General features: G+C 42.8%; 1 protein-coding gene and 1 pseudogene across 1 annotated transcript; both read left to right on the top strand.

Annotated features, from left to right (window-relative positions):
* The first annotated feature begins 1847 nt into the window (after positions 1-1847).
* LOC100513947 (olfactory receptor 1A1-like) lies at positions 1848-3036 on the top strand. Its single transcript, XM_003131840.5, has one exon. It carries the CDS (start codon positions 1848-1850, stop codon positions 2775-2777), a length of 930 nt encoding a protein of 309 aa, XP_003131888.4. The 3' UTR covers positions 2778-3036.
* Positions 3037-15211: 12175 nt separating this feature from the next.
* On the top strand, positions 15212-16291 carry LOC100738057 (annotated as a pseudogene).
* Positions 16292-16624: the final 333 nt, after the last annotated feature.

Consider the following 16624-nt stretch of genomic DNA (forward strand, 5'->3'; position numbering starts at 1 on the left):
CACAATATTTCATGTAGAAAGTAACAGCAGGGGAGTTCCCGTCGTGGCGCAGTGGTTAACGAATCCGACTAGGAACCATGAGGTTGCGGGTTCGGTCCCTGCGCTTGCTCTGTGGGTTGACTATCCGGCGTTGCCGTGAGCTGTGGTGTAGGTTGCAGACGCGGCTCGGATCCTGCGTTGCTGTGGCTCTGGCGTAGGCTGGTGGCTACAGCTCCGATTGGACCCCTAGCCTGGGAACCTCCATATGCCGCGGGAGCGGCCCAAAGAAATAGCAAAAAGACAAAAAGAAAGTAACAGCAGTCAAAACTAAAGCACTGAACCAATAAATAGGTCATTTATATACAAATTACTTGAAACTGAGTCAATAAGGTCAGATATAGAGGTGAGAATAAACTGAGTGTGCCTATGAGTATCCTACATGTGGGAAACCCATAAAATAAACCTGAATATAATTCAAGAACTGGGAGTTCCCATTCGCAGCACAAATGAATCTAACAGGTAACCATGAGGTGGCAGGTTTGATCCGTTGCCTTGCTCAGTGGGTTAAGGATCTGGCATTGCTATGAGCTGTGGTGTAATTCACAGACGTGGCTCAGAACCTTCGTTGCTGTGGCTGTGGTATAGGCCAGCAGCTGTAGCTCCGATTCAACCCCTAGCCTGGGAGCCTCCATATGCCACAGGTGCAGCTCCCCCCCCAAAAAAAAATCAGGAACAATTGACTCTGTGTGTGTGTGTGTGCGTGTGTGTGTGTGTGTGTGTGTGTGTGTGTATACCCACATATACATATAAGGAATAATATTTCAAAATAATCCCTCTCAAAGAGATAATAAATAAACACGATATCGTTCTCCTCCTCACAAAAGGTTGTAATCTACTTAGATTGGATGTGCAGGGTGTGAGGTTTGGTCAGATATGTTTGCATGATGACGAATGAGGAAATGTAGGAAAAAGAGATCAAGTCAACAGACATAGACCTTAGATTCTACTAGGCAGTAAGTGAAGCCACAGTGAAATTGGGTGAGAAACTGTAGGAGATATTGTTTCTAATATAAGGTGAGATCAAAGAGAAAAATATCATGATTATACATATTTCAGAGTTGGGAATGTGGATGAAACCTATCAAAAGTGACTGTTTACCTAAAAAATGAGATACCCAGCAAGTAAACTCACTGTTATCATTTTGCTATAACCCAACCTCAGTGGTCTCTATAACTGGCAATCTTCTGACACCAGGCTGGACAACTGTTAACATTCTGGACTCTGGGTTCATTCTGAGTTTTGTCCGTGGAACAATTCTAATTATCCAGGGTGTTCCTCTTACTAACTATCCTTGCACTGGAGTTTTTCTCAAAGACTCCAAACTACTGTCCTTTCCTTTTCATATTTAATAAGATTAGCATGTGATTCGAGCTTCTCTGTGAAGTTCTAAGGTCCTTGAGAGTAGACGTTGCCATATTTGAATAAATGAATGAATACATTGTACTTTCCCATACTTATGACTTTGTGTCAAGGTCTAACAAAGCTTCTAGTGTGTCAAATATAGACTTTAACTATTTGTAAAATAATTATACCCTAGGTGTCTGGGGGATGGTGCTAGGGTTGGGTAGGATGGGCACCTATGATTCAAGATTGTTCACTTCTTAGAAAGAGTGTCTAGAGCTAACTGTTGATTATTCCCCATGACCTATAGGAGCTTTGAGCCCAAATGTATTGCCTACCTCAGGATTTAGTAAACCCCGGATTGACATAGCAACGACAGGAATGAAAAATGGTGGCTTAAGAAGATCATTCTACACAGTACTGCACTACTCATGCTGGATTCCTCTCCCCTTCCTGCTCAAAGATCCATGGGAGAAGGCAACCAGTCCTCCAACCTGGATTTCATCCTCCTGGGAGTTAGTGGTCAGAAGGAACAGGAAAACCTCTTCTTCACCCTCCTCCTATTCATTTACCCCATCACACTGATGGGAAACCTGCTCATCATCCTGGCCATTCACTGTGACGTTCGCCTTCACAACCCCATGTATTTTCTCCTGGTCAGCCTCTCCTTTGTCGACATCTTCTTCTCCTCTGTAACCATCCCAAAGGCTCTCGCCAACCATCTCTTAGGTACCAAAGCCATCTCCTTTGGGGAATGCCTAACACAGATGTATTTCATGCTGGCCTTGGTGAACACAGATAGCTACATCCTGGCTGCTATGGCATATGATCGTGCCGTGGCCATCACCCGCCCACTTCATTACACAACAGTCATGAGCCCACGGGCTTGTGTCCTCTTAGTTGTTGGGTCTTGGGTGATGGGAAATGCCAATGCTGTCCCCCACACTCTGCTCACGGCTCGTCTGTCCTTCTGTGCAAACAAGGAAGTGGCCAACTTCTACTGTGACCTTGCCTCTTTGCTCAAGCTGTCCTGTTCCGACATCCACTTCAATGTGAAGATGATGTACCTAGGGGCTAGTGTTTTCTCCGTGCCATTACTATGCATCGTCATCTCCTATGTTCAGGTCTTTTCCACGGTCTTACGTGTTCCTTCCACCAAGGGTGTGCGCAAAGCCTTCTCCACCTGTGGGTCCCACCTCACAGTTGTTTCTCTGTATTATGGGACAGTCATGGGCATGTACTTCCGCCCTCTGACGAGTCACAGCCCAAAGGATGCAATGATAACTGTGATGTACACTGCCGTGACCCCGATGGTAAATCCTTTCATCTACAGTCTGAGGAATAGAGACATGAAGGCTGCTCTGGGGAAACTCTTTAGCAAGAGAATCTCCTCATGACCAATGTGAGGTCATATTAGAGACTGCAGGTTCCAATTAGGATACCATCAATATCGAGCCCTAATGTCCTCCCCCTCCAAGAAGCCACCTTATTATTTACAGCCATGAAATTCCCCTTCTCAGAAATCTTGTGAATTGGATGCAAACAACTCATGCAGCACAATATACAAAAAAAAATTTTTTTTAATAGGCAGAAGACCTAAAGAGACATTTCTCTAAAGAACTCATATGGATGGCAAAAACAAACAAACAAACAAACAAACACATGAAAAGATATTCAACATCACTAATTGTTAGAGAAATGCAAATCAAAACTACTATAAGGTACCACCTTACATCACCAGAATGGTCATCTTCAAAAATTCTACAAACAATACATGCTGGAGAGAGTGTGGAGAAAAGGGAACCCTCCTTCACTATTTGCAGCAATGTAAATTGGTACAACCACTAGTTAAAAACACTGGGAAAGTTTCTCAAAACCTGAAAATAGAACTAGCATGTGATCCAGCAATCCCACTCCTTAGCATCTATCCAGAGAAAACCATAATTGGAAAAGACATATCCACTCCTATGTTCATTGCAGCACTATTTACAAGAGTTGGGGCATGGAAGCAACCCAAATAGTCATTGACGAGAGGAATGGATAGAGATGTGGTACCCGCATGTAATGGAATATTTCTTAGCCATTAAACAGGGTGGAACCATGCCATTGGCAACAAGATGGATGGACCTAGAGCTTATCATACTAAGTGAAGTTAGTCAGTGAAAGAGAAACATCACAGGAAATCACTTAGAGGTGGACTCTTAAAAAGGATGCAAATGAACTTACTTGTAGACCAGAAACAGACTCACAGATTTTAAAGACAAATTTACTGTTACCAAAGGGGACAGGTGGGGTGGGGGCGGCGGGTGGACTGGGGGTTTGGGATTGGCATGTGCACACTGTGGTATATGGAATGACTGGCCAACAGGGACCTGCTACATAGCACAGGGAACTCTGCCCAATATTCTGGGACAATCTATATGGGGAACGAACCTGAAAAGGAATGGATGTGGGTATATGTATAAGTGGATCACTTTGTTGTACAGCAGAAATTATCGCAATGTGGTAAATCAACTATACATCAAGACAACTTGAAAACATGGTGCAGCGGAAACAAATATGACTAGGAATGATGAGGTTGCAGGTTCTATCCCTGGCCTCGCTCAGTGGGTTAAGGATCCTGCACGTCCATGAGCTGTGGTGTAGGTCGCAGAGGCAGGTTGGGTCTAGGACTGTGGTGTAGGCCAGCAGCTACAGCTCTGATTGGACACCTAGCCTGGGAACCTCCAAATGCTGCAGGTGTGCGGACCTAAAAAAAAAAAAAAAAGAAACAGACAAAAAAATAAAAAATAGATAAATCACGAAAAATAAACCTTATGAGTTAGAAGACATTCTATTATCAATTCATACACAACACTCTCCCTCTGGCAAAGTGGCAGCAAAGTTGTTGGGTTCCTGTCCCAACTACACTGCTGACGGGCAGAGTCAAGCTGAGAATGTCTGAGCCATGGATTTTACATTTACATAATGGAAAGAAAACTGTCTGCTTTGTTGCTGTCAGAAAGGGTGAGGATCATCGTACTTCGTACTTTGAAGTCTATAAATCACTACCTGAATGTCAACTTGGGGGATTATTATATCGCCCCTACTTTGCTTGCAAACCTTGAGGGCAAGAGTTGTCCTAACGCTCCACTCGACTTCTACCAATGCTGGTCATTGAGGTGCAATCAATAAGTATTGGTGAAGGGAGAAGGAGTGAATGTAAGTGAATAAATGTGATCTGATAATGATGAGACGTGAACAGACTTGATTTCATTTCCCACCCATCCCACACCCGGTATGTTACAAGTCATTTTGGAACCATTCAGGAAACAGAAATTTTAACGAAGATACACAGATACATAGGTGTACACTGAAAGTGGCTTAGAAGATAAAAGATAAACGATGGAGTTCCTGTTGTGGCTCAGTGGTAACACTTGACTAGTATCCATGAGGACACAGGTTCAACCCCTGTGGTGTAAGCCAGCAGCTCCAGCTCCAGGTTGAACCCCTAGCCTGGGAACTTCCATATGCCATGAGTTCAGCCCTAATAAGACCAAAAAAAAAAAAAAAAGATGAATGCTGCTGTAACTGAACCATTTTTAACTGCAAAAAGAAGTTACTTTCACTAGGACTGGAGGAACGAAAGGGAAACGTGGTGTTACCAGAACCTAGGAATTCAGAAGAGGGATGACCACACATCTGAAGCTCAGATGTCTGAGAGGAGCTGCCAAGATGCTTCTACTTGGTCCCCACATACTTAAATGATGCAAACAGTCATTCTTCGGGGGCTTTGGATGCTCAACAATTCTGCCTATTTTTTTTTTTTTTGGTTGATGTTATTTTTAGGAATCTTTCCTATTGGACATGGAAACACAAATGTATCCCAGATGTAGTTGTAGGCATGGGTCCTCCTGGAAGCCCTTTTTGTATTATCAGTAGAATGTCCTAATTGAGTTCAGTCACTTCACCCAGGAAAGAAATCCTTCTTTTTTTTTTTTTTTGGCTAATTTTCCTGAATGTCCTAGAGAGTTATGCTACAATTTGGTTGATCTTATCATAATAATATTAGCTGAAAATGTGTAAATTCTCAAAGATTATTATTGATAACTTTTTCATAAGATTATAAACAACCACAAACAACCACAAAATACTTGTTGAGGAACAGAAATAGATGCGACAAAAGTACAATTAAAAAAAAAAAGCACGACAAAAAAAAAGCAAGAGAAAGGTGAACATAGGATTCAGGACAAGAGGATATTGAAGAAGAAAGACTCAAGGGGATGGAAATGGGGTACCATGTATTTGATATGGATTATCCCCAAAGTCCTAATTTTCAGGTTGGGTGGTGGATCAATGGGAACCTACAACATTTTCCCTTATGAATAGATAAATAGTGATGACAGGTTGGCACACAGGTAGATATCTATCGGTAAAAATAAGGAGCTCTTTATGAAGCAGCAACACGTGTTTTGCTTTAATGAAGGATTGGACAGAGACACCAGTAAGAGACAGAGGGGATTGGTGAGACCAGGAGTTTAATTAGGTACATCAGAAAAATATAGCAAGGGAGTGAGTGAAAATAAAGACAAAGAGATTCGGTGTAAAGGAATGTGGACGTACAAACAATAGAATGTAGTAATTTTTATGATAATAAATGACACCTTTATTGATGATAACGGAGAAGAGAGTAATTTACGAAGAGTAGTTCCATCTTGGGCAGATTTTAAAAGTTCCCATGGCACATTCTCATGGAAGAGAGTATTTAACCATAAGGATATGAAACTTGGCAGCAAAATTAACAGAGCATGAATCAGAGTGGAGGTGATAAGTAAAGTTTGGAGAAGATGAAATCATCCAAGAACGTCTGTCGAATGACTAAATTTTGGGAAAGGGGGCCAGAGTGGAGAATGAGGATTCTGGTAAGGGATGGGAGGAACCTGGCAATACTGACTTGACGTCCCTGTGAGTCAAGCTATGTGTCTCTCTCGGTGTTCTATCCACCAAAGCACACAGCACAGTGTGTTTTTACTGTACTCTCATAACACTGTGGAGTGGGCAGGCAAACACTTGTTTCGGAAAAAAATGGAACGATGGCCCACACAAGGAAGAAAGTCCTGAGCACTAGAAAGGAGGTTCCAAATGTGCCACACAGTTTCAGAGAAAGTCGGTATTTCATTACATATCAAATACGCATGTGTGTACTTCACGTGCTTTTACTGCATCACATTCATTACGATCGCTTTTAATGTTCAAAAGAGCCCTGAAGAACAGACAATAGTAACCCTCTTTTCCAGACGAGAAAATAAACTCTCCAAAATGTGAAGTCACATATTTCACATGCTTCAATCGAAAGAGGCACGTGAGGATTTGAGCTCAGTTCTCTTCATGCCCAACGCATTCCCCTCACCTGACAGGAGATATCAGCACACAGGAGATATAAAATAACAGACAGACAGCTAGGTAAACTGGAATTGTGAACTAGCAGAAGACATGGCTAGACTTTTTACAAACAGTGAGGGCACTCCACTGCTGGTAATAGGTGAGCTATGGGACAGAGGTGGGAAACATGGGCTCACATAGACGATATTGAACTTTGAAGGAGGAAGGAGACGTGATCTTTCCTTTCATTGCCCAGTCTCATCACTATCATTCAGTCCAAGATCCAAGAAGCCGTGGTCACTGAAGAGAATTCCAATTCCAAAAGGAAAAAAATGATAGTAACAAATCACAGCTCTCTTGCTCCATTTATGCCTCTGGTTTCCCAGGAAGTCATGAAAATTGTTCAGTGATGTGGCATTGGGCCACAGGTTTGGGGAAAATAGGAGCAGAGAGAGTATTTCTTCTCTAAAATGGTGCTCTCCCAGGAGGACGTGGTCCAAGGGGGCAGCAGAGGAAGATTCTTCCAGCTCTGAAAATTGAGACTTAGCATTAACGTGCTAGAAAAGGAAAGTCTAACTTTCACTCTAACCTTTGTTGACATAAAACAAATAGACCCCCAGTTATTTCTCCAGGAAATAAAAGGGAAGCAGGCTATTCAGGATCAACAACGAATTATGATTCTGAGTCTGCAAACTCGTTAAGCCACAGTGCAGATGCCCCAGGCAGCAGAAAGAGGAGAACAATTTTAAAGAATGGGCGAGGGGAGTTAAGAGAGCTATAGGAAACAAACAGTCCTTTGGAGGAAGTAAGATTTCAGTGGTGGCATCTCATTGGCTGAGCTGTGACTATCTCTCATTGGCTGAGCCTTTGCCAGGTACCAGGAGAAAGTCTGCTTGCTGGGCTCTGCTATTGCAGTGGGGTGACAGGGATACCCCTTCTGGCCTCTTGATGCTGTCTTAATTGAGGGTTTTGTGTATTAATTTCTACACCTTCCTAGGTAGAATTCTAGGGAAAGAGGAAATAGAATTATTTTTACTTTCCGCAGTTAACACCAGAAAGACTTCCCTGCATGCTGTAATCGAGATGAAGCGCTTGAGTGTACCCCAGGCTTTGAAGCTCCCGAGGGCTGGGCCCACTTTGTGCGGAATCAGATAGGGGCCCACATTCCAACAAAGAGGCAATTATGGGTCAGCCCAGACCTTGGACCCTGGAGATGTACTCTGGGAAGCTTTCATCCCCCTTTCCTTCTAGAGAAGAATTCTGAGAATAATTACTCTTGAGAACCATCGTGTTTCCACAGGGCATAGCTGGAGCAGCATGTACTGAGTGTCAACAATTACTCTGACTATGCTCTGAATGAAGTCCTGGGGGAGTCATGTTTCAAGAGACTGCATACCTTGGGGAATAATTCCAAATGTTCGCTTTGCCATGACCACCTCGCTTCCTTAAAGAGGGAACTAGAATCCTCATCTTCAGGCCCCATCCAGGCAGCTCTTTCCACCCCTTCTGCTCCACAGTTGGGAAACTTTGGGCTTTTCTTTCCAAACTATCCCAAGCCTACGACCTTTCAGCAGGAACGGAGAATCCGTTCTCCCAAACTACTGCTGGCATTTTCTCCAGCACACCTACTTCCCAAGAGGCATTTTAACATGCACTAGACCAGCTGATTATAAACGTCCCCTTGTGGAAGAGGCCAGAAGGTCACAGGACCAAGTTCCTTTTTGATAGCATCTGAGCCACCTCCCCAGGTAGGGGCTTTGGGTACCGGAGAAGAGACTGTGACAGTGACATCAAGAGAGAAATAACCAGCAACTGCACTGCACACATTACCCCCTTTAACCGCCACAAGACCTCAAGAGGTAAGCAGAATCACTACATGCTTTTATCAGATGGAAAACAATAATTAACTGAATTGCTTAAAGTCAGAAGGAGTGGCAAAACTGGACTCAAAACCTTGGCTTCAGAACCCAAGTTCTCAAGATCTGATGGAATACAGTCTCTCTCCCTCTCTCTCTCTCCCTCTCTCTCTCTCTCTCTCTCTCTCCCCTCTCTCTCTCTCTCTCTCTCTCTCTCTCTCACACACACACACACACACACACACACACACACACACACACACACAGATAGAGGGAGAGAGAGAGAGATCCTTCCCTTCTGATAATTGTTCTCCTTGGGCTTTGTCTGAAAAACAAGAGGATGAGGAAGGGATAATTCTCATTTGGTTTTCTCAATCCTGAGCTGTCCACCTTCAAAAGAAATATTGGTTGGGAGTTCCCATTGTGGCTCAGTGGTTAACAAACCCGACCAATATCCATGAGGATGCGGGTTCGATCCCTGGCTTTACTCAGTGGGTTAAGGATCTGGTGTTGCCGTGAGCTGTGGAGTAGGTTGCAGATGTGGCTGGGCTCCTGCGTTGCTGTGACTGTGGAGTAGGCTGGCAGCTGTATCTCTGATTCGACCCCTAGCCTGGGATCCTCCATATGCAATGGGTACAGCTCAAAAAGGAGAAAAAAAAAGAAGAAGAAGAAAGAAAAAAAGACATATTGTTTGACTGGGCACATTAGCAGTCACACAAGTGCATTATTTAAGAAAGGGGCTAAGGACAATCCTCCCTCACCTCCACAGTCAATGGTGCAAGCTAAGAGGCTCCTTCAGGAAATTATGCTCTTTCATTGGCAAGGCACTGATGAGCTGACCTGTGGGAGGATCTCAAAGCACTCAGAGGATATCTTTTTGGTATGTTTGCTGACTCAGATGACAAGGGGAGACATGTGGCCTCCCTTGTCTTCAGCAACATCACACTCAGGTGACGGCTGTCTCAGAGCACTGCCACGTCCCACGAAAGTGGGTTTTAGTGGCCAGCATTTCCTAGGACTCTGGTTTAACTCAGCAAACTCAAGACTCTTACTCTGCCCCCAGCATTCATGCTGACGCCCCTCCCGGCTCCTCTCCTTGGGGGCACATGGTTCTTCAGCTCTTTCTCAGGGTTTTTGCAGAAATCACTTCTTCCCATGATGACACTTGACATCCAGCACTGAGGGTCTCCAACCTCAGCCCCTATGCTCAGAAACCTCTCTTCTCTCATCTCCTGTTTCTTTGGTTCCTGCATTGATTATACCTACCACTTCTTTCCTGGTGTTATTCTTACACTAATTACTTATCTTTTTCTTTCCTTGTGGTTGTTCTCGCACCAGATTAGCATTCAGAACGTTGCCTTATGGATCAGCCATTTAATATACATGCTCAGATAGCTATGCTTATATTAAACGAAAGGTTCCATGTCTGCATTATCAGCAAAGGTTAGTTCTGCTCAGATCCACTCTACCACCTTCGTACCAAAGGAAGGACAAATTACTGTTGGTCAAAACCCACCACCAAATAACCCACAACCTCCTTTCCTGAGTGAATTCCTCCTATTCCCCTGCCTGTATCCTCAGCTTCTGATAAAGGTAAATGACACATTTCTGCCTGGAGTTACCCTCCATTTTCTCAACAATCTGTCCTTGAGTTTTCCCTCCGTGATAAGGAACTTGCACTTCATCTTTTAGGTGATGGCTAGACAAGGAGTAAATTTAGAGAGACAGACACAATCACATTTGCATTTTATAAATACAGTTTGGGGTCCAGTAAGCAGACATCTCTACAAGTAAGTCTAGATGAGCATTGTATTTGGCCTCTGGATCCCCCTTCCTGGTGTAAATAGCTTCCTTTTTTTTTTTTAACCTCTTCACAAGGAACACTCTCTTTATCTCCTGCATTCAGTGAAAAATGTACCTGCGTCATCCAACTCCATGGCCACTCTCTAGACCAAATATCACTCCACATGTGAAATATTAATTTTAAACTAAATTTGCTTATGATAGTACTAAAACATCAGAATGACAAAGAGCGTAACATAACAAAACTCATCATCTAGATTTTAAAAATATAAGATTTGGTCAAATTAGCTCCACACATTTTTAAAAGAAATAAATATTACAGATGCATTCGAAAATACATTTTTTTTCCATCCAAAATTACATTTTTCTCCCTCACATTCCAGAGATAACTGCAATCTCTTGGGTGGACAGTATATTCCCATTTAGGATATATATTTTCACTACATATGCGTGTGTTGTATTTTTATGTGTTAAAGTGTGTATATATTGTGTGATGTGGACTATATCTTCCAGTAACTTGCTTTGTTCCATTCTATTTTTAAAAATGTGTCTATATGAATTCGCTCGCTTTCACTATATGAATTCAGTTAGTCTTTACTGCTGTACAGAATTCATTAACAAGAAATGGGCACAATTTACTTAACCATTTCTCTGTACGGAGGCCATTTCTAAGTTTCCTATATGATAACACTCATCCTTGAACACATATGTCGGAGTTTCTCTAGGGTCTCATCTAGAGGTGGAATTGCTGGATCACGGGTGTATGAAGTCCAACTCTTCCAGAGATGGGCTAATTTTTCCTGAAATGGCAATACTAATTCTTTCATTTCTTCCCAACTCTTAAAATTATCAGACTCTTATACTTGTATACACTCTGAATGAACAATTTAAATTGATTTTTAATTTAGTCAAATTATCTTTTTTGTTTGTTTGTTTATTGACCACATCACCTTCCCCTTCTGTGACTTGCCTGTTCTCATCTTTGCCCGTGATTTCCTACTATATTTTTGGTTCCTTTCTTCCTAGATTATAGGACTCGTGCATATTCCAAATACTAATCCTTTACTGATATATGTGGAGCAAATAACTTGTTCAATCCATGATCTGTCTTGCCCCCTCTTTTGGGTTGTGTTTTCATACAAATGCTTTGGTTTGAAGGTAATTAAATTTTACAGTATTGTCTCATGTTTTGTGTTCAGTTTAAGAAATCAAGTCCTACCTACATATTATAAACACGTTTTCTCTTTTTTCTTCTACAATTTTGAAGTTTTGTTCCTTCAGTGAATTCTCTAGATACTATTTTTCAGTATTATTTTTATAAATGGGTATCCGGTTATCCCACAACTCTCTGCTAAATATACAGTCCATCCTTTTCCTGCTCATATCTAAACCACCCTGTGTCATACAGCAGTTTCTCATAAATGCTGGGTCTGTGCTGAGCTCCCTAGTCTGTTACATAGTCTATTTTTCAGTCCTTCTAACAGTATAACTGTACTGTTTGTATTATCAGAGTAAATCATGTTTATATCTGATGAGGTAATTCCATTCTCATTCCTTCTTGTCTGAAATTGATTTAGCAATTCTTGGATCCTCATTCCTCTACACAAATTTTAGGATAGGTTTGGTATATCCTATGTGGAAAGGAAAACTGTGGTGTTTTCATTGGATTGCACCAAATCCACAGATTAACTGGAGAACTGACATTTTTACCACATCAAGTTTTCCTATTAACAGTGCTTATCTCCACATTACTTTAGGTATTTTCTTCTTTCATTAAATAAAATTTTGTAATATTTGACACCACCTTTTTTTTTTTTGTCTTTTTGCCTTTTCTAGGGCCACTCCCGCAGCATATGGAGGTTCCCAGGCAAGGGGTCGAATCAGAGCTGTAGCTGCCAAGCCTATGCCAGAGCCACAGCAACACAGGATCCGAGCCACGTCTGCAACCCACACCACAGCTCATGGCAACGCCGGATCCTTAACCCACTGAGCAAGGCCAGGGATTGAACCCACAACCTCATGGTTCTTAGTCGGATTCGTTAACCACTGAGCCATGACTGGAACTCCTATTTGACACCACTCCTGAAGTGCTTTTCTTAGAATTATTCTGAGAATCTAAAATTTCTCTTCCTACTATGGATAGGGATTTTTTGAAATTATAATTTCTAATTCAGTCTTACTGAAGTACTGGAACAGGATTGATTATTATTATTATTATTTTTGACTTTTCGCCATTTCTTGGGCCGCTCCTGCAGCATATGGAGGTTCCCAGGCTAGGGGTCGAATTGCAGCTATAGCCGCTGGCCTTCGCCAGAGCCACAGCAGCACAGGATCTGAGCCACGTCTGTGACCTACACCACAGCTCACGGCAATGCCAGATTATCAACCCACTGAGCAAGGGCAGGGATTGAACCTGCAACCTCATGGTTCCCAGTCAGATTCGTCAACCACTGCACTGCACTGCACTCCAGGATTGACTATTTTTAATATTGATGTATATATAGCTAACTTCCTGAAATGAATTAGTTTATCCATGTATTCCCTTACATTTTCATTGTAGACAACCATAATTTCTGTGCATTTGCTCCATTTTGCTCTTTGCTTTCTACTTCTTACATGACAAAGAAAAAATGTTTATAGTGCTCTGTTGAACAGGGCAACCCTTCAAGTGATTTTTGCAGGGGGCTTAAGGGCATTTCAAGGAAGTGAGACAATTAAATTCCTTTGGGTGCAAAGGTGCAAAAGCACATTACACTTGGGGGAAAGTTAGTTCGATCTGCATCCCAAGTCCTCCCATATCATTCATATATACAATGAGAGACAATGAGAATTGATGATGGAATGAATTAGAGATTGAATTCATTGCTGAGTAGCAGTTCTTTAGAAAAATGTGAATTACTTGGACCTAATGGACTACAATAACAAATGGATAAAAAAATGTGTAAGGGGAATTCCCATCATGGCTCAGCAGAAATGGATCTGACCGGCATCCATGAGGATGCAGGTTCGATCCCTGGCCTTGCCTATTGGGTTAAGGATCCAGATTTGCTGTGAGCTGTGGTGTAGGTAGCAGACATGGCTCTGATCCTATGCTGCTGCGGCATAGGCTGGCAGCTGTAGCTCCAATCCAACCCCTAGCCTGGGCACCTCCATATGCCACAGGTGTAGCCCTAAAAAGACAATAACAACAAATAATGTGTCATGGTTTAAAAGAATAAAAGCTTATTTCTCTCCTATGTGGCAATTCCAGTAGGTGTCTTCTTGGTGAGTCGTGGCTCTCCTGGATGTAGAGAACTAAAGACACAGGCTCATTCCACCCTGTGACCCCCACCATCCATTCAGCCTCCTGGCCATTTTAATTCAGCTGACACGAGGGCAAAGAGAGTATGGAGCAAGCCCAGAACCGGAACACACAGGTAAACTGGCTAGAACTCAATTACATGTCCACAACGTAGAGGCCAGGAAATAGAGTCTAGCTGAGTGCCCAACAAGCAAACCCAGTAGACTCGGGTGAGCAGCTAGCAGTCTCTCCAACACTTAGCAAGGCCATGAAGTGCAAGATACCAAAGAGGAGGGAACCAGGAGTCTAGCCGGTAAGGCAGCATTTCAATATTTCAGAGAGAAAATGATGGTGGTCAAAACTACAGCACTGAGACAGAAAGTGGAAAAGCTGAGATAGATACAAATTATTTTAAATGAAGAAATCAAGAAGACAGGATGGAGAAGGGAAGGATGAGAGTGCCTGAGAGCACCCCACATGTGGGAAGCCCACATGGTAAACCTGGATATAATTCAAGAAATACTGAGTGCAAGCTGATTGGTACACAAAATGAACAGTACTTCACAAGAGCCTCTCTGCAGGAGATGAAAATCAACAAGGTATAGTTTCCTCTTGAAAAAACCTGCCAACTATTTAGGTTGGGTGTGCAGTGGATGGGGTTCGGTTGGGCATGTAAGAGTGTGACAAATGTGCAATGAGAGGAACGAGAGGTTACATCGACAGATGTAGACCTGACTAAGCAGCAGCTGAAGACATTATAGAACCGAATGACTCCTTCGAGGAAATAATGAGGCCAAGGAAGGGAAAAACCAAAGAGAAAAGCATTCTACTTACATACACCTAAGGGTTTAGAAAAGACACATAGTAAAAATACACTTTGAAAACAGGAGACTTGGGGAGGAATGTGACTAGGCTTGCTTTGCTACAATCCATTCCCAGTTTTCTCTCGGATTTATAATCGTATAACACCAGTGTAGACACCTAATACTTCTGGGATCAGTCAGTAGAACAACCGAATTCTCCAGGATGCTCCATGTATAACACATTTTTGTAATGAAATGCCTTCCTCAAATACTCCAAAATGCTGCTTTTTCCCTATAATGCATAAAAAAAATTAGTGCGAGAACCTGGTTTCTTCATAGCAGAGACTATGTCATAGATGTTAAATAAATGAATACACAAACTGTATTTTTGACATGTTCGTGGTTTTGGCATGAGGCCTAACAACGTATCTAACACTTGCAAATTTAAATTTAATTATCTGTTAAATACTAAAATCCAAGGTGTCTGGCCTCTGGAGGATGGGCACTTCTGATTCACAATGACCACGTCGTAGACATGGGTAAATGGCTTTCTGACAGTGAGTCCAACTGATGAACAGAGATGCTTTTCCACCAGTATTAGCTGTCTTTGGATGCAGCATGTCCAAGTATAAACACAGATGACCTAATGTGGTGAATACAGAAGGTGTTAGACACAGTGCGTCCCTAATAATTCTGGATTCTTCTCCTCCCTTCTTCACAAAGGAGCGATGATGGAAGAAAATCAATCCTCTGCCCTGGATTTCATCCTGCTGGGAGTCAGTGGTCATCAGGAACAGGAAACCCTCTTCCTCATCCTCTTCCTGTTCATGTACCCCATCACAGTGACTGGAAACCTGCTCATCATCCTGGCCATCTGCTGCAACAGTCGCCTTCACAACCCCATGTATCTTCTCCTGGCCAACCTCTCCTTTGTCGACATCTTCTTATCCTCTGTAACCATCCCTAAGACACTGGTTAATTATCTCTTGCACAGCAAGGCCATCTCCTTTGGGGGATGCCTAACACAGATGTATTTCATGATTGCCTTGGCTAACACGGATAGCTACATCCTGGCTGCTATGGCATATGATCGTGCCATGGCCATCACCCGCCCACTTCATTACACAACAATCATGAGCCCACGGGCTTGTGTCCTGTTAGTTGTTGGGTCGTGGGTGGTTGGAAATGCCAATGCTGTCCCCCACACTCTGCTCACGGCTCGTCTGTCCTTTTGCAAACAAGGAATGGCCAACTTCTACTGGATGCTGTCCCTTTGCTCAAGCTGTCCTGTTCTGACACCCACTTCAACGTGAAGATGATGTACGTGGGGGTTGGTGTTTTCTCCGTGCCATTACTATGTATCATCATCTCCTATGTTCGGGTCTTTTCCGCAGTCTTACGAGTTCCATCCACCAAGGGTGTGCGCAAAGCCTTCTCCACCTGTGGGTCCCACCTCACAGTTGTTTCCCTGTATTATGGGACGGTCATGGGCATGTACTTCCGCCCCCTGACGAGTTACAGCCTCAAGGATGCAGTGATGACTGTGATGTACACGGCCGTGACCCCGATGTTAAATCCCTTTATCTACACTCTGAGAAATGGGGACATGAAGGCTGCTCTGGGGAAACTCTGCAGCAAGAGAATCTCCTTAAAACCAATGTGAAGTCATCCATTGGAGGCTACAGTCCCCAATTAGGATGCGCTTGGAAATGCACCCCCAATGTCATCTCCCTCCAAAAAGCTGCCTTCGCAATTTCCAGAGAGAAATTCCTCTTCTCAGAAATCTTATAACAACTATGAGTCATGTTAGTGAAATTACCACTTTGCACACATTGTTTTGTTTTGGCAGGAATATGGGGTTCATCGCCCAGCTAAGCAAGTGACTGTTACAAGAAAGCTGAGAAAGACTGAAGCTCAGCTTCTACACCCACATAGTAAAGATAATACCTGCTCTGCTAGTGTCATAAGGATCACAGTGGTTCAGGCTATTAAAGCTAGAAATCACTACTCAAATGTCATTTTTACTTGACGCCTATGTTTAAAATGGCATGCCTCTTAAGTCAGGAGCTGTCCTAACATGTTACCGTACCTTTCACAGTCGTGGTCAAATAAAGTGCACCCAATGAATACTGGTGGAAAGC

The sequence above is a fragment of the Sus scrofa genome, unplaced genomic scaffold (genome assembly GCF_000003025.6).
Source record: "Sus scrofa isolate TJ Tabasco breed Duroc unplaced genomic scaffold, Sscrofa11.1 Contig587, whole genome shotgun sequence".
NCBI lineage: Eukaryota > Metazoa > Chordata > Mammalia > Artiodactyla > Suidae > Sus > Sus scrofa.

What these genes read in the sequence shown, in the direction of transcription:
- LOC100513947 (XM_003131840.5), top strand. Translation starts at nt 1,848, where the DNA reads ATGGGAGAAGGCAACCAGTCCTCCAACCTGGATTTCATCCTCCTGGGA.